This window comes from Lissotriton vulgaris, chromosome 12 (genome assembly GCF_964263255.1).
Source record: "Lissotriton vulgaris chromosome 12, aLisVul1.2, whole genome shotgun sequence".
Taxonomy (NCBI): Eukaryota; Metazoa; Chordata; class Amphibia; order Caudata; family Salamandridae; genus Lissotriton; species Lissotriton vulgaris.
In genome coordinates, this window is record NC_141700.1 from 289,827,320 (window position 1) to 289,852,656 (window position 25,337).

A 25,337-nucleotide genomic window follows, 5' to 3' on the forward strand; every position below is an offset into this window, starting at 1 on the left:
ATTGTTGCTCCCGAGTTTAAAAAAAAGAAGGGACATCCAGAGAAAAAATGACTCTCTTTAAAGGATTTCCCTTCTCTTACAATGCTCACCTGGCATGACGTCATGCCGTAACCTCTCCACTAGTGAGAAGTGAGCAGTATGAGCTGCGCACATCGATGTACCTGCTGTCACTGCAGTCCGGGGAAAAAACTGAACGCCTGTGCCAGGGCACAAAACAGAGCCAAATAGATACCCGTTTCCAGGCCCCCTTAAAATAAAAACCACTGGTGTTCAGACCCGGAGAGACCCGGCCGACACAAAGCCCTGGATAGGATGGAATTATCCCAATTCTTCCTCTCACTCCCCTTGTAGGCTGTCCAATTCTACAACGTCTTCCATTCAATGCGTCTTCTCTTTACATTCAAGTGAGTCTCTTGTTTACAGCCTTAAAGTATTACGGGGACGGACATTTTTTCCTAAAAACAGGTTTCCTTTCTTCTTCAGACTAACCACGGTTTAAAATGATGCACCATTTCCCTGCACCACACTACTTTGGAACTCCGATAGTAAGTAATTTGGATAATAACAGATGGGACACATGACAAACATGCACATACAAGACTGCCTTTGTCTCATGACTTTTTCCTGCCCTTTCTTCTACAGCTCTGAAAATAGGGCGACCAAGAACATATTTAGGATAATCCCCAAATTTGAGATCGGCTGATCTCAGACAAAGGTATTTCTTATAAAACGAAGACTTTGGGAGAGGTGTTTAGATGCTTGTCTCTAACAAACTGTGTTGCAAATGATAATACAAGCAACTCTTCCTTTTTCCTTTTTATTTTTCAGCTTTTTTCAGAACCCAACAAAATGATTTTCTGGGTTCGAAACACGTTGACCATGGTATGATCTTTCAAGTGCACACAAATTGACACAAATTGACTGTCATCCAACCTTCTTTTGCATCTTGAATCGAACGGTTAAATTTTTTTAATGAATTTACCTGGTATCCTGGACGGTACACGTTTGGCCATTGCCCAGACTAAGGTTGTCAAAAAACTATTCTGTTGAAGAACTAGCAACCAACTTTGGGCTTTGTCTTTTTTTGTTTTTTTCAGTTTTGTATTTTTTTCATTTTAAATTTTGGAACTTAAGCTTGTTTATTCTTTGATAATGTATAATTTGTTGTCTATGTTGTGTCTTTTGTTGTCCATTAAATGTGATATCTAACATATGTAAAGAATTGTCAATATGTGTTTTTGTGTGGTCTATGAAAATAATTGAGTTATAATGTTTTTGTGTTGACCATTGAAAAATTGTTTCAAAAATCAAGTGAGTGATTTTTTTATTGACATGAAAAAATAAATGATGATCTGATCTCAATGACTTTCACGTGTGATCTCATGTAACGAATTTTGTTTTTTCATCAGTATTGGCACCTCTTTTGTTTTGAGACTGATTCCAGACACCCTCACCGGATATGATCGCCTGTATACCAGCTAGCTCACAGTCCCACTATGAACTCCTCCTACCAAGGAGCAAATAGTTTCTGCCAACTATTGAACATGACAACCCTGATCCTTCAGGGATCCTGGAAACAGTACAGTGCTTTTCGCTCAGTCACTCGTGCTCACATTATCTCAGAGAAATACACAGAATAAATGACGAGGATGTGCAACCATATGACACAAACAGATGTATACTGGTATAAGCACTAACAGAGTAAACAGATGGTAGAATTCTACCATGATGCTAAAACAATGGATATATGCTTGCACATGAATAAATGGCAGTAATAATGCGTACTCCTGCGATGATAACCCTAACTAGATGTACCTAAGCTTACCTATCATGTGTGTAGGTATATAGCCAAGAATCCCTTTGGATAGACCCAACCCCATTGCCTGATGAGGGAGAGCAAAGGACCCCGTCTTGGTCTTGAGATGGACACCCCGCAAGGGATGTCAGACAACTGCGTGCTGGAAGTGGCTGCGTGCAGGAACCTCAGCGTCTTGTGTCAGCATGGAAGTGTTTCTCGTGGGACTGCCCCAGAAAGATATAGCGTTTATATACCCAAAAGGTACCCTTAGGGGTTGTGTGTCATGTCGACCGAGGATGAGGATAGTGATGAGCTTTATAGATAGTTATTATGCAGAAGATGGTAATCCTGCTGTGATTCTGAGAATCGTCATGCATAATAATTTAGGCTAATTTGCGGGGGAAACCACATGACATTTATGCAGCACCACAACTAGGTGAAAGGTCAGTACTAAAACCATTATGTAGTACAATGGCTGGGTGAGTGTAGATGAAAGATTAGATGACTACCCACGCCTATATTGGGATACATTGCAAATCATAACAGGGTACAGTAGTGTGCCAAGCAGTGGAGCTGCATAGATGGGTTGTTGTACAGTAGCATAGAGTGAGGTAAAGTCTTATACAGTGTAGCGTAATATAGTGATGAGTAAAGTATAATAGAGTGCATGGGCGTGTCACAATAGAGTGTAATTAAATGGAGTCGAGTAGCTTAGGTAGTAAACTGTTATAAACTGGAGTGATGTCTTGTAAAGTAGAATGGAGTCTTGAGTCATGCAGTGGAATAAAGTGCTGTACAGTGGAAAGTACAAGGATAGAGTTGAGTAGAATGTCATAAAGTGGAGTAGACTTTAATAGGGTGGAGTTATAAAGAGTAGAGGAAATTGTTGTATATACTGTCATGGTGTAGAGTGAAACAGCATACACTCTAGTGGTGTAGAGTGGATTACCGTAAAGTAGAGCAGTATATAGTGGAATACAATACAGTGGAGATTAGAGGAGTGGAGTGGCATAGAGTGGAATATTATATAGTGGACTGATGTACAGTGGAGTGGCATAGAGTTCAGTAGGGTATTGTCCTTAGCCTTATTTGTGATTAAAGGTCAAACTCAAAGTAGCCTGGGTTGCTCTTCCTTTGAACGTCTTGCTGTTTGAAAGAAAACCTCATACTTTAATTGAAATCACGAAACAAGCCTGGGAAAAAGATGAGATAGAGAAGCAGGAAATCTAAAGGACTGCACTTCACCATAAAATGCTTAACTAAAGAAACTGAGAGAACTGACTCCTACCAATTTAGAAAAAACAGAGATGACTGAAATATATTTATGACAAAAGGGAAAAATTGAGAATATTATTTGTTGTGCATTGAGTTTTAGTATTATTACCCAACTCTGAAAATAAAATGAAGTGCAATTGGCAGGGGCCATTTAAAATTGTGAAAACAATTAGGCAAGTTACTTGTGAACTTCAACTGCCCAGAAATCGAGAACAAATTTCCCAAGAGAGGCGAATTTAAAACCTTGAAAGCTCCGGCCGTGAGGGAAACGGCGGCGGGGCAGCACCGCGATTTTCCAAGCCTCGTGAGGGCAACGGCAGAAGACCACATCCCCCAGGTGCCCCAGCAACCACCAGCGCACCGGTGACGTCACAGCCTGCACCCGGAGGCGCTACTTAACAGCTGAGCGCCGAGCGCTCTGGGAGGCCAAGATAGGCGAATTTAAAACCTTGAAAGCTCCGGCTGTGAGGGAAACGGCGGCGGGACAGCACAGTGACAACAGGAAGTCTCGGTAGCTTCCCCCGGGGCTCCCGGGAGCGAGAGAGAGCCCCGGAGTGTACAGCCAGAGGAGACGCTGCCCGTCCCGCAGCGGGGCCCCTGTGGTGTGGGGAGAGCCCCGCAGCTGCCGGCGGAGAGAAGAAGGCGAGACCCCTGAGCCACAGGAGAAGAGCTCCGCCGCACCCGAAGAGACCGGTGAGTGGTTCCCGGTATTGGTTGCTGCAGGAGGGGGGCGTCGGGGCACATTGCCGGTGCCCGCCCCTCCCCTCTAGTGAAAGGCTCGCGGGGGCCTTACTTGTCTTTGAGCCTAGTGAAAGGCTCCGGGGGAATTTTTCTGCGAGCTCCAGTCCCCAGAGGGGGGGGACTCCAACCAGAGGGGCGCATTTGTTTTAGAGCCGACGAGGGCCCCGGGGCACTCCGCTGTTTTCGAGTCCCCAGAGGGGGAACTCCCACAGAAGGGCGCCACAATTGTCTTGGAGAGCCCACGAGGGGCTCAAGCGCCACAATTAACTTTTAGAGCCCAAGAGGCTCCTGGCCCACAGTTGTTCTTGTAGAGAGCCCACGAAGTCTCAGGGGGCCATTTTGTTTGTCTAAAGCCCAGAGAGCAATATCTAAGGACCTGAGCCAGAACACTGGCAAAGTGATCTTAAAACAAGATGGCTGCCTTTAACTTGTGTAAAGGTAGTCATTATACAATCAGATAATGACTTATCATCACCATGTACCACAGCAGTTTCCTGAAATTTCTCGAAATTCTGCAAAAGTAATGTGTTCACAGATATGACTAAATTTAGATGCCTTTTACCATAAAAAATAATTACCTGCAATACCCAAAAAGGATCACCTGCGCACCACATTGTATAATCCTCCCAAATTTCATTTGAATCTGTTTAGCCACTTTTGCGCTATGTAAAATAAAATAGTCAATGGAAACTGCATTGGTAGACCAAAAGAGTCTTGGGAGGTCACCTTTTATCTTTGCACCCCCATAAGGATTCACAACAAAAATTTACATAGTCACAAAATGTAGAAAAGGCTTTAGGTGTGGAAAGTTTTAGCGTGATTCGTCAAATGGGTGTAAAGTTATTAGGGAGCAAAAATCAGAGGAATACTTATCTCTGGGAATCCTAACTACAACTACAGAGTGGCAATCATATTTAATGTGATTTCATTATTTTTATCTATTGTACTTCTTATGTATTTTTTGCTGGTTTACATAATCATGTGACCATAAATGAGTCTTTTAGTTTTTTATTTAGTAATTCTGAAATTTAACATTGGAGCCTAGTTTCTTTTTTTGACTCCCTTGCTACTTTTTGTCGGCTTGTGCAACACAGATATCACTACATTTCTGGTCCTTATAGCTTCATAACATCACTTGCAATAGCAAAAATGATCATCTACATAATGTACATTGCTGCAAAATTTTAAATTACACAAGTCATTCATTTTTCCACTACATCCAATACAAAAAAGTCTATGTAAAATGCATTAGAGTGAAAACCTGTTTGGCCTCTTTTTCCTTTGCACTCCCTTGACCAAATGCCACAAAACTTTACATCCTCTGCCAATGTAATGGATGCAATTGGTCTGGAAAGTTTTGCTGAGATTTCTCAAATTGGTGAGTACGGAGTGGAAAGGAGGAGAATACTGAGTGGCAAGGAGAAAGATAGCGACCGCATGAGCCGGCCTTGTGTAGCTTCGTGGCCAGTCGGCAGGACTATGCCCGTACCCGCTGGTTTCACATAATTAAATATGCACTTTATTATTGTAACTACCGATGTATTATTAGAGAATGAACCCATCTGGAGAGTGTTCTGCTGCAAGATCATCCTGCGGCAAGCAGAGCTCATGCTTACCTACCGAAGATTGCGGGAAGCGGCAGCCTGTGTAGATTGGAGAAGCGGGTAGCTGACCTTGTGCACAGCACTCACTATGGGTCCCAAGCCAGCCAATGGAAGTGAGAAGGTGACTAACGTCCAACGTCCAAGCTGCCTGGACCGCTCTCATCGGCCCTGGCCACAGGCAAGGCTTTTGCGTCTGCTCCGCGGATGTGGCGCCGAAAAGCAGTACTTAGCCTCAACCCGGACGGAGACTCCAGCCATGGGGAAGGACCGAGCCTCCCCAGCAAAGCCTGCCCAATACGACAGTGCTGGAGCTGCTTCGCGGCTCGCCATCCAGGTTCGACAGCAACTTTGCCAGCAACCATCCCAGGAAAGTCACTGGAACAATGCGCAGCATGCAACCTCACAGCAACCATCCCAGGAAAGTCACCGGAACAATGCATAGGATGATGAGCCCCTGCAGTAGGGTGAGGAGACTGCTTTACCTTTGGTTGCTACCTCCTCAGTCTCAAGAGAGACGAGGGAACAAGCAGGGATGACTATAACAGAGGAGGTAAAGAATGCAACTAAAGGGGTGTTGATAGAGGAGGGCGAGGGATACCCTAAAAAAAACAGCAAGGGAAAGTGCCCAGTCACATGAAATCTCTCCGGAGAACATTGCGCACAAAAAGGACTTATTGGGCAAAAGCAAAGAAGGGAGGAAAACTTACTCAAAAACTCAAGCTGACTCAGCGTGGGGAGATGAAATAAATCCCTAGAATCGAACCAGAAGGAGAAGGGAAATCGCCTCTTATCCCCTCTATAGGGGTGGAAGAAGAGGAAAATGACTAGGACCATGACCCAGATGCGAATGATTGCTTCTTCTCCCTGTCAGATGGAACTTAGTCAGTAGATGGGTCCGAATCAAGTGAGACCGAGAGCTTGCCAGGTACAAGTGGAATGGACTCGGCAGGTACCGCGCGCAAAGTGACCAGGAAACCTGGTGGCTGTAATAGTAAAGGAGGCAAAGGCCTCAAAGGACATTACTCCCCGGGCGACCAGCTGTTGGAAGTGCGACTACTGGGCCTCAAGAGGTACACTCAACCGTGGATACTATTCTATACAGAGTCATCTCACATCGCGAAGAGGCCCGCAGTATAGCCGCCGCTCGCAGGTTGCAGCACGTAAGCTACAGTGGCCCGTAAGGAAGATTGCCAAGATGTGCAACGCCATTTGTGAATGGTTGATGGACCTAGAGCTCAGAGCTGCTGCCCTTGAGACAGATATTGTCAGTACCTTAGGACAAACGGAAGTTCATAAATCCCAACTAATTGACATCCAGTGGAAGCTGAAAGACCAAGAGAACAACCAAAGGTGTAACAACCTCCGGTTCTTAGGAATTCCAGAAGGAAGAGAAGGATCTGACAGGTGCTTGAACATGGCAGAGCTGCTGAGTAAACCCTTCCCAGAGCTAGAAGGATGGAATTAGCATTATGAAGTCCAACGGGCACATTAAGTCCCCTTCTCCCTGTGACATCCGGCCAAAGCTGACGCAAAACCTAGTGTACTTTGGAAACTATCTACTGAGGCAAAATATCTTTGAAAAGGCTAGACCTGAAGCTCGACGATCTGCTGAGGACTTCTCATTCTTTGTTAAGCCAGATTTCTGCCACGTTACTATTGAGCGGCGCTGGTGCCTCCGTCAAATGATTAGACTATTCCAGAAGGGCACTCAGGCTTTCTTAATGAAACAGCCCCTTTGAAAGTGATCTGGGGGAAGCATACTCAATACTTCACCTCAGAAATTAAAGCTAAGGTGTTCCTTGCTGAGGGCGGGGTATAACTTTAGGCTATATGATTGGGCAATTCCCTTGCCTTGTCTTTAAGGCCTTACTGAGTAATAAACATGCCAAGGTTGATTTAAATGTTCTATTAAATGGTGATATGGCTGTAGGGCAAATTGGATAATGGCTTTTGGGTGGTGATTGATAGGTAATATTAGCGACTGGCTGGGGAGCTACTTTCCATCCATCACAAATCAACACAGGTCTGTTTTCCTCATTATAGGGGTTTTTAAGGGTGGGAGGGACAGGGAGGGGGAGGCGGGTTGGCGAGGCGGGTTATGAGGGGGTACAGGTGGGAGGTGGTGGTGAAGTGGTGTAGCAGGTGGAGAAAAAACCCAGAGAACCAGCAAAGAAAAAAATGATCTCTTTTTAGCTATCTTCAGATTGGTTATCAGATTGTTTATTTGTCATATGTATGGGGAACATTTTTATTTGCTCAATAAACATTGGTCATCTTAACGACAAAGAAAATCGTCACAGGGTGGGTGAGACATTAAGATCCCTGGGGTTTGACATAAAAAGTCAACAGGAAACCCGCATCCTATGGGATAGAAGAGAATCTATTTTGATTACAAAATAAACAATGAAGGCTTGCTGTACCCAGACCTCCACGATTAGAGCTATTCATGTGTCAAATATTCTGGCACCTGCCATGCGAGTCTTGAATGATAAGTGGGGGTGGTGGGCATTGGTAACACTACCTATAGGGCTGACAGTATGTACCATTTATGGTTCTAATCAGGACAACCCCATGATATTGGAAGAACTTGAGATGGAGCTTGCCTCCTGGTCTGATCCCTTGATAATATGCAGGGATTGGAATATCCATCTGGGTGCTAGCGGGGCTCCTACTAACAAATATCAGGGGAGAAAACCACAGGTGCATAATGCATTAGCCGCATTAACGGCCAGCCATGGCTTCGTGGATGTCTGGGCCTTCAGGTATCCATCAGATTCTGTCTATACATACCTCTCATTTACCCACAAGAAATATGTGAGGTTAGATTACTTATTTGTGTCCACCACCCTACTTGATGACACAAGCATTAGGAAATTGCCCAAAATACTCTCAGACCATAACCCCTTGGTTTTGATATTACGGTACAAGGGAACATGAAACTCGGTCCAAATGGACATTTGACAGAATTTTTGGGTCAACAACCTAGTTAAAGATCATCTCAGGGGTTGGGCACAACACTTCGTTGACATGAATAGATTTAGTGCCTCGAGGGAAGTAGTTTGGGATAAGTTTAAGGCAGGACTGAGGGGTGAGGCCATTAGCTTTGTGGGACATTGTAGAAAAACTCAGCAAGATGAGATGCATCGGCTGGTCGCACAGCTGGCTTCACTTGAGGAGAAACACACTACCGCACTACCGGAGACAGGAAGAACAACAAGCCCAACTACAGCTAGAAGTCATTCGGATTAAAGCTAAGATTAACAATTACAATTACTACAATAAATCGGTGGCCGAAGCCCATCAAGCCTATAGCAGAGAAAACTATGAGTATCCAGAGACAACTGGCAAACACCTAGCTCTGCGCATGAGACAGAAAACAAGAAGAAACAACATTGCTAAGATCAGAAAGAAAGATGGGACGTACGTGACGTAATCAAAGGAAATCGTTAGAGGATTCACAGAGCTATGCTGGGCAGAAGCACAGGATATGGCCCTAGATACAGGAAGGGTAAGAGCTGCCAGTGGGATAGTAGTTGCTACTGTTCCTGTACTGCAAAACTGGAGGCTGATATTACATTAGGGAAAGTCACAGATATAATCCAGGTGAGGGCCACAGAAAAGGCCGCAGGCTCAGATAGAATTCCCATGGAAGTCTATAAGATGCTTCAATTAGAACTGGCACATTTATTACTAGATCTGTTTCCAGCTGTTCAACATAAGGGGCAGCCCCCGCAATCTTGGCTAGGCACCGATATAATTGTCTTTTTAAAGAAAGGGAAACCCTGGAGGACCCAGCGTTGTACCGTCCCATCTTTTATTATTATTATTTACTTCTTTATTCGGCATATAAAAATACCAAAAAAAGTAACAGTTTAGAAAAAGGACCATTAGGAACGTGTGATAAATGGTAGAGGAGGTCATGAAAATCAGTTTGAGCAGGGAAAATGGTAGATGGACACTAAATCAGAGAGTACGGCCCCAGCCAGAGAGCACGGCCCCAGCAGGCGAGAATGACCCGGGTGCGGAGAGTACAGCTTGGGTGTGGAGATTCTTCCTGCTTTTTAAACAGCAGACATTGCATATTTTTAATCCCTTCTTTCACAGTCATCAAAAATAACAGGTATAAGATTTATGTGATTTTCAAATTTTTGGGTGTCATCTCCAACTTATAATGATTAGATGTCTAGTAAATTCTTCTGACCACCTCGTTGGTTTGTCGTTTCTTTCTAGTGGCACCCAAATAACTCTTACGCTCGTGGGGGAATACATTTACATACACACAGAAAACTTACCTGAGGCAGCAGCATGTGGATAAAATCAACTGCCAGCTCAATATCTTCACAGACTCTACACTGCTCCCCCCTCAAGGGCATCCACATTCTGCTGTGCACCTTGCTGAATGCAAAAAGAACTATTGATGGACCGAAAGCTGAACAATGTCAAACATTTACCCCAAAACAGAGATCTGGGCCTAAATCCATAGTTTTTTTGCTCCCCATGCCATTCTAGTTTAATCCCAGCCATATGCAAATCAGTCTCGACCCTGCTCCCCATGGGACAGTCCAGCACGAACTTCCTGGCCAGGTCCTCCCTGGACCAGAATAAAGCATCCAGGGACCAGTTTCAGGGTATCACCCCTCATCAGTCAGGCAAGCTTGACTTCATTTGCATGGAGAGCATGGAACCAACGTCTGGGCATACCTGTCCCACTTGAGGTGACAAATGCAAAAAGAACAATTGATGGACAGAATCCTGAACAATGTCAAACATTCACAGTTAAAAGATCTGGGCCTAAACATATCATTTTTTTCTCCCCATGCCATTCCAATTTAAGCCTAGCCATATGCAATTCAGTCTTGTCCCTGCTTCCCATGGGAACAGTCCAGCCCGAACTTCCAGTCCAGGTCCTCCCTGGACCGGAAACCAGCATCCTAGAACCGGTTTTGGGGTATCACTACTCATCAGCCGGGCTAGCTTGACTCCAGTGGCATGGACAGCACAGGACCCAGATTTAGGCCCAAATCTCTGTACTGGGGGTGAATATTTGACATTATTTCAGCATTCTGTCCATAAAATGTTGTTCTTGCATATGTCGCCCAAAGTGGGAAGGGTGATGCCCAGACGTGGATCCCATGCTCACCATGGCACTGGAGTCAAGCTAGCCTGGATGATAAGGGGTGATACCCTGAAACCGGTCCCCGCATGTTTATTTCCAGTCGAGGGATGACCTGGCCTGGCAGTTCGGGCTGGAAAAATGACATCCAGAAAAATGCAGCCCGGATTAGCAATGTCTACCCAAGCTAAATTACTTCTCTAATGATACAAAAGTACAAATCAAAAATGAAAATCTCCGCACATCAATTTCTTTAAGGAGTTAGCAAGGGAGCAAGACTAATGAGGACACCAGCTGCATGAAGGTAACATGAGTGGAGAAGCACTGAGGAAGTGATGCAGCACTGCAGCAGTGATCACAGGAATCCCAGGATCTCTAGTGGTTGTGACTCCTCTCAAGACAAGAGAGGGGTGAGGGATCCCTCCTATCGGCCCCACAAGCCTACTGGCAAAAATGTTAGCTGTCTGCTGCCAACAACTCAGATATAAACTGCTACACCCACCACCACTGTTGCATACACCCCCACCCAGCTATTGCCAACACTCACCACCACGGCTTCACTGCTTAATATGGCGCCAATGCTCTTGACTGATTGGGTGACAAATGCAAAAACCACAGTTGATGGACAGAATGCAGAACAATGTCATACATTCACCCCGGTACAGAGATCTGGGCCTAAATCCATCGTTTTTGTGCACTCCACACCACCCCAGTTCAGACATGGCTATATGCAAATCAGTCTGACCCTGTGCCTCATGGGAACAGTCCAGCCCGAACTGCCAAGCCATGCCTTCCCTGGACCGGAAACAAGCTGCCGAGGACCGGTTTCTGGCATTCCAGCCGTCTTCAGCCCGGCTTGCTTGAATCCAGTGGTGTGGAGAGCATGGGACTCACGTCTGAGCATGAAAAATGGCTTGGCAGTTCGGGCTGGACTGTTCCCATGAGGCACAGGGTCAGACTGATTTGCATATAGCCATGTCTGAACTGGGGTGGCAGAGTGGGCTAAAGAACGGTGATGGATTAAACCCAGATCTTTTGACTGGGTGTGAGTGTTTGATTGATTCAGATGCTCCGTCCATCACCACCCCCTTTTGTACCGCTCTTGACTGATTGGGTGGCATATTTTGGGCCCATTCCAGGCAGTGTAACAGCAGATTTGGCAGAAGAGGGCAGCTGGTGCAGCAGATGCGGAGGGAGTCTAACAGGTAGCTCCAGTGTGCCATGCTGTGGTGCAGTTAGTGCCATGGCTATGGGTAGCACCGAAGCGGCTGGATAAGTGACTAGTGTGGCTTGTGCAGCAGCTGTCCACCGCCAAGTGTGCCTCCACTTCTCTAAGCCAGAATCATACCTGCTCTAAATCAAAGCTGAGAGCTGCCACTGACTTCTGCTGAACTGTTGAGAGCACTATTTGGGATTAATGGTGAGATCACCGTGTAGATCAACAGAGGAGGGCTAATAAACCAAACCAAAAGCACAGTGAGATGTAGAATGCTCATGGTATGTTTGCCTCCACGGTGATTCAGTCACTCTGTGCCTTAGGGGCAAAGATTTAGGATTAACAACAGATCCCCATCGCAACTGAAAGCAAGCCATGATGGAATTCTGTTACATGATGTCATTAACAGAGCTATGAATAATCAAATTAGGTTGTGCAGGTGTAAAATCACAAAAACGTCAGTGAAAAAAGCATGCCAAAATATAAAAACTGTAAATCAAAGAAAATATGACATTAAAATGCACAATATCTTAATGAAAGACATTAGAGCCTCATGAGCACACATGCAAACACTGCATAGTTAAACTGAATATTTTATGCAACTAAGAGACTTTTTTAATGATAATATGTATTTGACATGTTTAAATGCATGTTGTTCAATGGCAATTGACATATGGAATCAGTTGTATAATGAATATGTTACGAGTTCAGTGTTATTTCTGTTCCCAAGTGCCTGAGCCAAAAGAAAGGATATATTTTCTCATGAAATGAGGCCGTGAAAGTGTACAGGCGAGCCATTGTGTCAGCATCGAAAAATGAGAGCCATCCTCCTTCATAGTCCAGATATATTTTAATTCTGTTGAGTTTCTCCTTTGTTAGGGTTGTCATCTCTGGAAAGGTGTGGGCATAGTTCTGTCCATCTAGAAGACCAATTGCCCAGAACCCCTCCTCTGGGTCTAGTCTGACTGCTCCCTTCCTCCTTGTAGAGTGATTAGTCACGCCCACTGCCCAGCGTTCAGAATCATTCACTTTGACCAACCAGCAGCATCTTCCTGATGAGAAGCCTTGAGTTGCAAGGACGCACCAGGAAGTCAGGAATCTCTCTGGATTTGATAGATGTTGACAAGAGCCCCCATGCCGAACAGATTGCTGGTCTTGGGATATGACAAGCGAAGGGTTTGCTGTTTTAGGGTTTAACGTCAAATCCACTACAGAGACTAGGAGAAAAACAATGAATGGATTACGTTTGGAAGATACTCCCATGAGAGAATGAGAAATATAATAGTACAGAGACAAGCATAATGAAATTTGAAATTCATCAGAATGAATCCAATTGACAGTGCTCAATTGATAGGTAATAGTAGAATTTGACAACAATGTTTAGTTGATTTCTTGTGCACATTACTACTTGGAAAAACATTTAAGGGACTCTGTAAGCAGTCCCATAATATTCTCTAATAACAAAAAGCAAAACTACGTACACATGTGGTACAACAACGTAATAAAAAGTGCTGGATAAAAATATTGAGGCTTAAGTTGCTGAAACTGAACAGCAGATCTTTTTATATTTTTTCACAAGGATTTTTCAACTGTAGAAAAGTCCACTGTCCTGTTTTTTTACTTTTTGGACTGCTAGGTTCTGTATCCTGCTGTTGCCTTATGCCTAGTAGGACTCTTCATCTGTATGCCCTGTACAAATGGCACTTCTAACCTCTTCAAATGCAGCTTCTTTTTCCCCCCTAAAGTCAGAACATAAGGCTAACAGTGGGGAATGTAAAATAGTAATGATATCTATACAGAATCTAAAAACTTGTACAAATTACACATATTTCTGAATCCTGTTGCATATATAGTCTAGTTCATCAACTGTAAACAAAGCATATAATATACACAAACCCGAAGTATACCTTTCTCACATTCAGCGTCACAATGCAGGCTTTTAGCCTGATATAATGTTCTCCAATATAAGTCATACCAAATGTGACAGACCCCTTTCAGAGGGCCACGAAGCATGTACGAACTACCGGGCCCAAATAGGGTGGTTGTGGCCTTTTACTCCTGATGTCCCTGAGCTTGACCTACTATGGTTCCTGAGCAATTGGGCCAAGTACCCCATCGGCATTCAACCCTCAGTGGTAGTGCGGGTCGAGCAGTCCAAGGCTTCTCCGTGGGGAGGTAGGTGTGAGGGGAACACAGACTCAATACAAAAACTACATTCAGCAACCCCAATAAATGAATGCCCAGTCAGATGCTAGCTTTATGAAAAAATGAGTATTTATATATGGATTCAAAATGAAATACGACATGCACAAACAATATACACAACCCTTCTAAGGCCAGCTTACTAGCGTTGTCTGGGCAGAGCCCCGAGTCCCACTTCTCAGTTCAATGGCAGTGGTTATCTCCCATTTACAATAGACAACATTCAGGTTAAGTCCAACTACAAGTCCAAGTCCTAGCAGTCCCATCATGGCTTTTTAAAATCAAAGTATTTTGGCACTATAGCAATGTGAGGCAGAGCAAGTTCCCCTGGGCTGGCTCTACCGCCCTGTGATCACTCTTACCAACTCTAGCTGGTGTTGCATTATGGAAGACCTCTGGGGAGTTCAATACTTCAGCGTCGCACTGGACTTAACTGGCTGCCAGTGTAGAGCAACAGTCTCTTCGCTGCTGGTCAGGTTACTGGTCATCCACTGGACTCCTTGGGATGATGCAGCAAGTTCCTACAATACCACTGGCAGGTCTGGTGCTTTGAATCGGCTTCCGATGCTTCAGTCGTGGCTCTGGGCACACGTATCCAGACTCCCTGTTTCCTCTTGGTCACACGATACACCAGGCAAAAGCCCTTGCACTTCACAGTGGCCTCCTCTAGCATAGTAGATCACCAACTTTAGTCCGCACATGAGCAACGGCCCAACTGGTTGCCACAGCAGATTTCTTCACAATGCCCCATCTGGCACACAGGGTTGCCAACTTTAGACTGCATATGGACAATGACCCGATTGGGGAAACAGCAACTCTCTTCACAGCGACCCTCTCTGGAAAATAGGGTTGCCGTCTTTTAGTCTACAAACAGACAACGGCCCAATCGATGCAACTACAGCCCCCTCTGTCACACAGATTTGCCAACTTTAGTCTGCATGTGGGCAAAGGACTAAACGGTGCAACAGCACTTTCCTTCACGGCAGGCTCCTCAAGAATACAGGGTCGCACACTTTAGTCTGCACTTGAGCAATAGCCAGATCTGTAGGACAGCATTGGACTTCACGGCAGCCCGCTCTGGCTTATGGGGTTATCATCTTTTAGTCTGCACACAGGCAACGGCACAATCGATGAAACCGCCCTTTCTCACTATTCGCTACAAAGATCTGACAGGATTTCCCTCTGGATCTTGCTCCCTCCAGGTCCTCTGCTCTTCTAACAGAGTCCTCTGGTATTGGCAGGCAGGGCGGCGCTGGTGCTCCAGACAACAGTGCAGATGATCTTGATTATTCTGAGCGATATCCACTCACCCAGCAAGGAGATTGGAAAGAAATTAATCCCCAGTCCTTGTCACACAAAGCAGAACTCTTGCTTAGCTTTTCCACGTCGAAATACAGCCCAAGCCGACTGCTTGGCAATTGACCATTTGGGAGCTTCTGGCTCCTTTTTTATAATCCATTTCCAGAAGAATTTATTTTTAGTGTTTCATGCTTTGAAGTTTCTGTTGCATGTGATGCCTCCTCTGAAGTGCCCACTCTTCTGTCCTGTCCTTTGCCCAGGAAGTAGTCTGTCAAAGCATGAGCGATTCCAGCCCAGATATCCCTACAAAACAGTCCATGAGAGTTGCTTGTGGACCACATCTGAACATCAGCCTCATTGATATATGCTTGACAAATGGCTACAAATGCCCATATGCCTACTCTTTATGATTCCCATATCAGCCACACCTCCTTCCTGCGATGTCCCCAGGTACCACTAACATGTGACCTTTGCAGAATCAAAGAACACTTTTGAAATACACATGAAAGCCTTGCTCTCTCTTCCTCCAGTTTGTGTCCCACCCAGATGGGGCACTCCTGTAAGGGATGAGTGTCCATCAAGAAGGAAGAGACTTTTCAGCCTCAACACAATGTCTAAACTGATCCCCCATTCCCTCATTCTCTTCAATAAATCAAACTCAAACTGATCAATAGACTTTGGTGATGGCAATTAACAGTTTAAGTGCACATATAAGTTTGACTGAAACACACAAAACAAAACCTAGATTCGGAATGTTACATGTTTTTTTTGAAGCATGGGAGTCAGAAGTTTTAATGTTTTTCTCAGACTGAGATTAAGGACTTGGATAAGTGCATCTCCAGGGTTGTAGAAAACTTTAATTGGCTGATGCTAATAACCCAGTTTAAGGTTTGTCAGAACGAGAGTACAACGCCTTTTGTATACTAAGAGCAAGAGAAGGGGAAGGGCTGTTGAGAATTACTGTGCTTTTGCAGGGAACCCGTGCATGTGAAAGTTGCTTGGTTTCTTTCACTCAGATGGGTCTCTGAGCCACCCTGTATTCATTGTTCTGTGAGAGTAGCTGCCAGTCAGGATCAAAATCAGGAATGTTCTATTGGACTACTGGTTTGGTTAATGTGGAAATAGTCAAGGGGAGGATTTATATGCACTTGAGTTTTGCTTTACTCTGTGGAAAATTCAGCAAATGTAGGCCAAGCTAGCAAAGGTAAATCAATTCTACTCTCACTGAAACTCATTGACATTAGATTGTTCTCCTGCTTAACCGGCATCGGGTCCACTCATTACTCACATGGTCTCTCTCTTCCATAGTGTAACAGCTGGAGGCCATAGAGTATCAAAGCAATAACATTTTACAACTACATTGACACTTTCTGCAGCCAAGACTCAAGTAAAGGCTGATGCTTTGAGCCAGAGAATTCATGTGGCAAAACTTGAAAAGTCAAACAAACATAAGGTATGACTCAGCTATAGCATCATTATTGTGTTTGAAGTCGCAATGATTACTAAGAACTTTAAAACATAGGGTTGGCTAACCTTTCATCATGATGGCTGTGGTCTGAGTGCCAACATTCTTGCAGCTGTTGGCTTAAGCCCAGCTGGACCACTAAAGTTTGGCAAAAACGTAAGGCAAACATTGACCTCAGCCTGCGCCACCTCTAAACCAATTCTAAGTTGAATCGGACTAATGAAAGAGGAATGAGAGGCACAGAGTTAGTAAATTAATATCCACAGTCTGGCCATGGAAGAGGGAGCTGGCCTGTAGGGCTGCACGTGAGATCTCTGGCAGCATTCTTGCCAAGACACTCTCTTTGTGAGAAATCCTTATCCTGACAGACAATCATGAACACACAATATTGGACCATACCCTACCACGGCTCCTCTAGCTCACAGCACTTTCTTAAAGAATCATGGTACAGAGAACATACAGAGTTTGAAAACCCCTGAGAAGGACGAAACCCTATAGAATTCACCGGAAAAGCATGACCTGCTTTTCCTATATGATCTGGTCTCACGGGAATTTGCCTATGCTCCGGCTCATTAAAGGATCTCAGATATATGGACTCATGTGCAGGATAGTAGAATTAGGAAACTTGTACTATACGGTTGCGTAACTGTAAAGCAGGGAGCATTCTGAGTCAGTTACTGCCTAGCTGACTATGGCCGAGGTGTACAGAAGTACACCTAAGTGATTCAACCTACATGCGTGTGGAAGACGTTGATTCCTAAATATCACATTTTCCCTCGGAGGGAAATATGTTACACTGAGAAATCCAGGCAAAAAATACAAGCATCTTGACTTGACAGCAACTGTAATCCTCCTCGATTCCTTAAAGAGCTTGAGAATGAACAAACATATATTGCCATAAAACGTTTTAGCTTCTACCTCGCTCAGGTAATCCAAGATTGTTTGCTCAGTGGCTGCACAGCTCACACTACTGGGTGTTCAAAAATTATCATGAGAGAAGATTCCACTTGGAATGTGGAATTAATGCAGTCCTGCGATATGCAGTGATCAAGTGGTATTGTCAATGATGGCCAGTCCATCTGAAGGCAATAATTTAAAATGGTACATCCAGAAGTTTCCCCTGGAGTCCAGTTGTTCTTCCCTTAAGGCATGTTCCACAGAGAAACATTTTGAAATTTAATAGCAATGGTTCACAAAGGTAAAATGATCGGTTTCAGGTTGGTCAAGTTTCTTATTAATTTGCGCTGATGTGTGATTCCTGAATCGATTACGTAAGTCATTCACTGTTTGGTTTTTATAAAAAATGCAAACAACTTTCTGGCTTTATTATTTTTAGCAATTTGAGCTAAAAACATCATTAGCATTTTTGGGGAAATCTACAAATTATCCACTAAACCCATGGTTATGAGGTAAACATATAGCATCCACAGATTCATATACATCTACTAGCGCTAATCACTGTCCATTGTTTTATGAACAAATTCATGAAATATAAACAAATCCTAAACATTCTAATTCCAAACGATGTCTATTGTTAGAGGTACCTGAATAAAGTAACTTTTTCAAGTTAACTACACCAAAATAAACATGAAAAATGAAAAATATATACAGCTGAAATGTGTTATATGGCCCAATATTTCTATCTCGGAATTCTGGTGACATTTTCAAACCTCCTCACTGTTGTGGTTTATTCCATTTAAACGTTGTCAGCCCTAAAAGACTGGATTTTGGGGAGCTCGTAACATAAGTCATTTATTTAGATTTCATTGACACTCTTATTGTGCTGTACACAGACCCCGACCACTAAAAATAACATACTTAGTGGCTCATGATACAAACTGAACAAAACCAGTGTTCAGCTGGGACATGTACTATACCACAGGTCAATGCGGCGCTTCCTCAGGAGTAACTTACAATCTTCACCAATGGAGAACGGGTGTTCAGAAAAAAGAAAAAAACAACTCAGTACTTTTCCGTTAAGTCTCATGCTGCTTTCCATGGTAGAGTTCAGATTTCAAATGTGGAGAAAGCTGTTGTGAGAGCAAGTAAAACGAGAAAGCAGATGCCCCGCCCCCACCAACAGCTGGGGTAGGAAACAAATATGTGAAAAGCTAGAAGCTGCTCTTTTTTGATCAGGAAGGATAGGAATCTCTCGATAAATTTACAGTCAGTGTAGGATAAAGTCAAGTCTAGAACTGAAATGAAAATAGTGGTCCAAGTATGGTGTCTATATTTTAATATACTGGGTCGTAAGCATCTCTAGGTCAATATGTTTGAATGGATGTTAGCTGGCCTGCTCGGCCAGTCGTAGCTGCATCAATACCTTTGTCAAACGTAAGGAATTGAAGTCACAGGTGCCACTACAGTGCTGTCCTCTATCCGTTTTGATGTTCAGTTTTTTAACCCTGCTTGTGGTTTATTCCTATTTTCGGCATTTTATGTGGAGTTGGGATCCATTTAGAAGACAGGCATGTCATTATCTGTTGCTCCTTTTGCACTTCCAATAACTAGATTGGTTCCAGTTAAAGGAAATTCAGACTCCATGAGAAGGTAAGAAGTGCTGATGTGCAAAATAATCTAGGCATGTTCAATAAACAAGGTTTGGGCTTGTTAGGTTTTTGGACTAGGACCTCTGTAGATGCTAGTTGAGACTTACCTTAAATCCTGTTCCGGCACTGCCTCTTAATTGTCAAAATGTTGAATGACATTTAACCGCACTCTGTGCTGAAGGTAGAGAGGATGAAGGCACCCAACAGACTCCAAATGGAGGTAGACGCAGATGGACTCACTGCTTCCCGCCACAGCTCCTAACCTCTGCTCATCTTTCTGAGGTCAGTGTAGCCTTTCTCACTGACTCTGAGCTTTCACAGTCCTAGCTGATCACAAAGTGAAGTAGGGTCAAATGACTTCACCCCAACTTACAGGAAACTAACACAAGGTGGAATCAAGGTTGGGCTTTGAGCCCCATATCAGTTTCAGCTATGGAGACTAGTCTTTCAAGTTCAAGTTCCAACATTTGTATAGCGCACTACTCACCCAGTGGGTATCAAGGCGCTTGAGGGGGGGAGGTGTTTTACTTATCGAATATCCAAGTTTTTAGTTGCTTTCTGAAGGAGAGGTGGTTCTGTGTAAGGCGGAGGTGGGTGGGGAGAGAGTTCCAGGTCTTGGCCGCTAAGTAGGAGAAGGATCTTCCCCCCATGGTGGATCTGTGGATGCGCAGAATTGCGGCGAGGGCTTGATTGGATGATCGTAGTTGTCGGGAGGGGGTGTAGAAGGATAGACGCGTGTTGAGGCATTCGGGTCCTAGGTCGTAGAGTGCTTTGTGTGCGTGGGTGAGGAGACGGAACGTTATTCTCTTGTTGATGGGGAGCCAATGAAGGTCTTTCAGGCGGCTGGAAATGTGAGCTTGCCGAGGGATGTCCAATATGAGTCTGGCTGAGGCGTTTTGGATGCGTTGGAGTTTTTTCTGTAGTTTGGCTGTGGTTCCGACGTAAAGGGTGTTTCCGTAGTCCAGTCGGCTTGTGACCAGTGCGTGGGTGACCGTCTTTCTTGTTTCGGTGGGGATCCAACGGAAGATTTTTTTTGAGCATTCGTAGGATGTTGAAGTAGGATGACGAGACGGCGTTGACTTGTCTGGTCATCGAGAGGGAGGAGTCTAGGATGAAGCCCAGGTTACGTGCGTGGTCCGTAGGTATGGGTGCGGTTCCGAGGGCCGGTGGCCACCATGAGTCGTCCCAGGCAGAGGGGGATGGCCCTAAGATGAGGACTTCTGTTTTGTCCGAGTTTAGTTTTAAACGGCTGATCTTCATCCACTCGGCTACTTCTTTCATTCCTTCGTGTAGGTTGGTTTTGGCGGTGTTTGGGTCTTTGGTGAGGGAGAGGATCAGCTGGGTGTCGTCTGCGTAGGAGATGGTGTTGAGGTTGTGTTGGCGTGCGATGGAAGCGAGGGGACTCATGTAAACGTTGAAGAGGGTAGGACTGAGTGATGATCCTTGTGGTACTCCGCAGATGACTTCGGTGGCCTCTGATTTGAAAGGGTGGAGGCGGACTCTCTGGGTTCTTCCGGTGAGGAACGAGATGATCCAGTCCAATGCTTTTCCTTGTATTCCGACGTTGCTGAGGCGTTGTATGAGGGTGCTATGACAGACTGTGTCGAAGGCTGCGGAGAGGTCAAGTAAGATGAGAGCAACTGTTTCTCCGTTGTCCAGTAGTGTACGGATGTCGTCTGTTGCTGCGATGAGGGCGGTTTCGGTGCTGTGTTTGGCTCGGAAGCCGGACTGTGAGGGGTCGAGGGATTTGTTGGATTCGAGGAAGGCGGCGAGCTGACTGTTGACGGCTTTCTCGATGACTTTGGCGAGATGGGGCGGTAGTTCTTAAGTTCAGTTGGGTCTGCCGTGGGTTTCTTCAGAAGGGCGCTGAGTTTGGCATGTTTCCAGCTTTCCGGGAAGGTAGCGGAGTTGAAGGAACAGTTGATGACATCGCGGAGATGGGGTGCGATGATGGAGTCTGCTTTGTTGAAGATGTGGTGGGGACATGGGTCGGTTGCCGATCCTGAGTGGATGGAGTTCATCAGGCGGATGGTGTCTTCGGTGGTGATTGGGTTCCAGGCGCAAAGGTTGTTAGACTGCGGTTTTGGTTCGGAGGTGGGTGGAGTGGACTGGTCTTTGGACTGGTTTTCAAAGCTGTTATGTATTTTGGCGATTTTGTTGTGGAAGAATGAGGATAGAGAGTCGCAGAGGACTTGGGAGGGCGTGATGTCGTAGTGCCGGCGGAGGGGTTAGTGAATTCTTTGACGATGTTGAATAATTCCTTGCTGTTTTGGGCATTGTTGTCAAGTCGATCCTTGAAAGTTGATTTCTTGGTGGATCGGATCAGTTGGTGGTGTTTGCGGGTGGCGTTCTTGAAGGTGGCTAGGTTGTCAGTGGTTGGGTTTTTTCTCCAGGTTTTCTCGAGAGTACGACAGAACTTCTTGGATTTCTTAAGGTCATCATTGAACCAGGGGGCTTTTTTGCTGCCTTGCTTGGTTAGATGGTTTTTCAAGGGTGCTAGTTTGGGTGATCCATTGTGTGAGGTTGGTGGCTGCTTGGTTAGGGTCCGATGAATTGGCAGGGGGGTTTTGGTGAAGCGATGTGAAGAACTGGTCGGTGGTGATTTTGTTCCAATTTCTTCGGGGAATAGGTTGTGGGTCGTGGAGTTTTTGTAGTTGAAGTGAACGCAGCTGTGGTCCGTCCAATGGAGGAGATGTGCTTGCTGGAGGTGAAGATAGGGTCAAGCGTGTGTCCGGCAGAGTGGGTGGGGGTGTCAACGAGTTGTTTGAGTCCGAGGTTGTCCAGGTTGTCCAGAAGGGTGTTGGTGTTGTTGTCGTTTTTCTTTTCCAGGTGAAAGTTGAGGTCTCCCAGTAGAATGTAGTTCTCGGATGGGAGGGCATGTGGGCTGATGAAGTCAGCGATGTCTTCGCTGAATTGTGTGCGGGGTCCTGGGGGTCTGTAGATGAGGGTGTCTCTGAGTGTGGTTTTGGGGTCGGTGTGAATCTGGAAGTGAAGGTGTTCGGCGGTAGTGATGTTATCGTCTGAACTGGTTGTGATGCGGATTGTGTTCTTATGGACGATGGCGATGCCTCCTCGTTTGGTTTGTGCGATCTTTTCGGATGATCTTGTAGGTGTCCGGGATGCTTAGGCGATGTCGGGGGCTGATGAGGCGTTCATCCATGTTTCTGTAAGGAAGGCGACGTCCGGCGATGTAGTGTCAAGTAGGTTCCAGAGTTCGATGGAGTGTCTGTGGACTGAGCGGGTGTTGAGCAGGAAGCACTTTAGTTGGTTAGTGTTGGAGCTCTGTTTGGAGTTAGTGGATTTGGTGTGGGTCCTGATGCTGTCGAACTTGCAGGAGCGGCAGGTGAAGGGTCCATGGGTGTGTCCTGGGTCGGCTTGGTAGCAGTTTGGGAGTGGGCCAGGATTAAGTGCTGAGAGGGTTGCGGCGTCGTATGTTCTGCAGGAGGAATGGGATTTGCGGGGAGCAGGGGGGCTGGCGCTGGGCGCGGTCCAGGCGCGGACGGGCGTAGACGGGCTTACCTTTGGCGCGCAAGGGCGCGACCGCTGCGCGAAAATGCATCTGTCATATGCGGATAGTGGAGGGGGAGGGGCGAGGGAGGAGCAGCTGGGAGGCGGGAGCGGGGTGGAGATCCGGGCAGGGAGGCACAACAACAACAACAATCTCTGGGCGTGTTAAGGGTGAGCATCGCAGTCTCCTCTAAAAACCACAGATGGGTATTCAGCACACCTGTGGCTAGCAGCTGATAGTCTGCTCACATCTGATGCATGTGATCACTGTGAGCTCTTTAACCACATGACTGCTGAGCGGACGGGCGTAGACGGGCTTACCTTTGGCGCACCTTCGGCGCGCATAAGGCGCGACCGCTGCGCGCAAATGCATCTGTCATATGCGGATAGTGGAGGGGGAGGGGCGAGGGAGGAGCAGCTGGGAGGCGGGAGCGGGGTGGAGATCCGGGCAGGGAGGCACAACAACAACAACAATCTCTGGGCGTGTTAAGGGTGAGCATCGCAGTCTCCTCTAAAAACCACAGATGGGTAAACCCAGTCATCAATGATTAGAGAAACATAAGAGCTGTTGCAAATTCTCAAGGCTGTTGCACTACACTAATACCCTAAGGTGACGCCATGGATGCATGGAGGGAACATTCCTGACATATTAAGGGAAGAGGAGCGACACATTGGGGAAGTGGAGTGGTTCATGCAGGGATGAGGAGATATTCATGGAGGAAAGGTAGCTGATGCCTTAAGGGAAGAGGAGCCCTCCGCAACTCTTTAGCATAACTTTTCCTATGCTTCAACGAAGCATGCAAAAAGTGTGTTTGAGTGTCTACTGTCTAAAGGCAGAAGATTCCATCCTGACTGTAGAGTCCATCTATGGTAAAGCATAGGGAAAAATGAAAAATTGTATTTACCTCAACAAATGTAGTTCAAAATATTTTTATGTTACATATTGGTTCCAATTAATTTGATGTATTTATTATAAATGTAGAACTAAATAAAAAATGCTACAGCACCATTAGCTTATATTTTGCGGTAAATCTTTAAATTTAATGTATTGTCACAACTCGCTCCCTGCACTCTCATGAAAACCATCAGGGGACTGAATTGTGGGACTGTCCAGTTTTTTAATAAGCTTCCGGACCTCCCTCTGTATGTGTATACTGACTTCCAGCCATTTGGATGCTATCATGAAATTTCGAATCCTTTACCAATCCATGCCGAGTTTTATTGAAGCCAGTTTGCTCAGGCTTGAAACTCCATTACCTATAATCCCCTGCAGGCCAAGATTGGGTGGAAGAATTCAGCACACCTGTGGCTAGCAGCTGATAGTCTGCTCACATCTGATGCATGTGATCACTGTGAGCTCTTTAACCACATGACTGCTGAGCTGATTCATGTCCTGTGCTGGAAATTGTTAAATCCCATGGTTCATGACGAGCTCAGCTCGTCATGAGAGAAGGGGTTAAAGCCCCAGTTCTATTTAGTTCAGGGTTGTAACTGTGCTCCTATGATGCCGACCCTTGTTTCCGAACCTTTTGCTATTCCTTTTTTCTGAGTTTCTGAGGTACAATTATTCCTTGTTGGTGTTCCTGGGCTGTAGCTAATCTTTGTTTCTGAACTAGCACTGTCTTCAGTGCTACCTTGATGGTGAGAATTAGCTATTTCCTATTCCCCTGATTCCTGAACCAGTACTGTTCAATACATCCTTGAAGCATCGCCCCTGTATTTCCCTTTCCCAGTCACTTTTCTTCCCATTACTTTTCTTCCAGTTCCTAGTTTGCTGACTTCCTGTTCCTACTTCTTGCTTCTAGCTTATTTGTATGTTTGTTACCTGCTTTCTGCAAAGCGTGCCCTTTCTTTTCCCTTCTTTCTTGTACCTCGATTTCTAAGCTGTAGCTAAATTAGTTGTTCCTTGAACCAGCTCTACCTTCAGTGCTACCTTGTTTCTTGAATCTTGAACCAGTACTATTTAGTGCACCCTTGTAGTCTATTTCCTTCTGTATTTATCCTTTCCCAGTCCCCATCCTTTTTCCATTTACTTTTTGTTCCAGTTTCTACCTTGCTGTCTTCACGTGCCTTTATACTTAGCTTCCTGTATCCTTGTGGGCTTTGTTTCGTACCTTTTCCAAGAGTGCCCTTTGTTTTCCCTTCTTTCCTGTTAAGCAATCCTTGCAATCTCCTTGTCTATTGTGGCTGTGTATTTAGTTCTTCACCCTTGCTGTTACTGCCTTGCCTGTCCTTTCTGAGTCTTACCTGTCTTGATCCCTTGTGCAGGCTTCCCCACTCAGTCCTTTTCTTCTTTGACTTTCTGTGTGATCCTGGGCAGTGCTATACTCCTCCTTCTGCTTACTTTTTCTACCCAGCCACCAGTCCTGGCCCACATCCCTGAGACTGTGTGCCAGACAGAGCCCCGGACACTCCTAACATATATTAAATTACAATTATTTTGCTGAGGTGTAAATTAGAAGAAAAAAAATCCGATCTAGAAAATGATTACATGTTTTTAATAACTATTAAGTGTGATGTTTAGAATTAATTGAATGTAAAATAATTACATTCAAATAAAAATATTAG

The 25,337-nt window shown here is 45.2% G+C and overlaps 1 protein-coding gene across 1 annotated transcript in view; it reads right to left on the reverse strand.

Annotated features, from left to right (window-relative positions):
- Positions 1-12,339: 12,339 nt before the first annotated feature.
- Positions 12,340-25,337, reverse strand: part of LOC147673986 (E3 ubiquitin-protein ligase TRIM39-like) — a 149,267-nt gene continuing 136,269 nt past the window's right edge. The window contains exon 6 of the mRNA XM_086945071.1: positions 12,340-12,964. Coding sequence (XP_086801197.1) covers positions 12,447-12,964 — 518 coding nt within the window. The 3' untranslated portion in view covers positions 12,340-12,446. The remainder of the gene's footprint in view (positions 12,965-25,337) is intronic.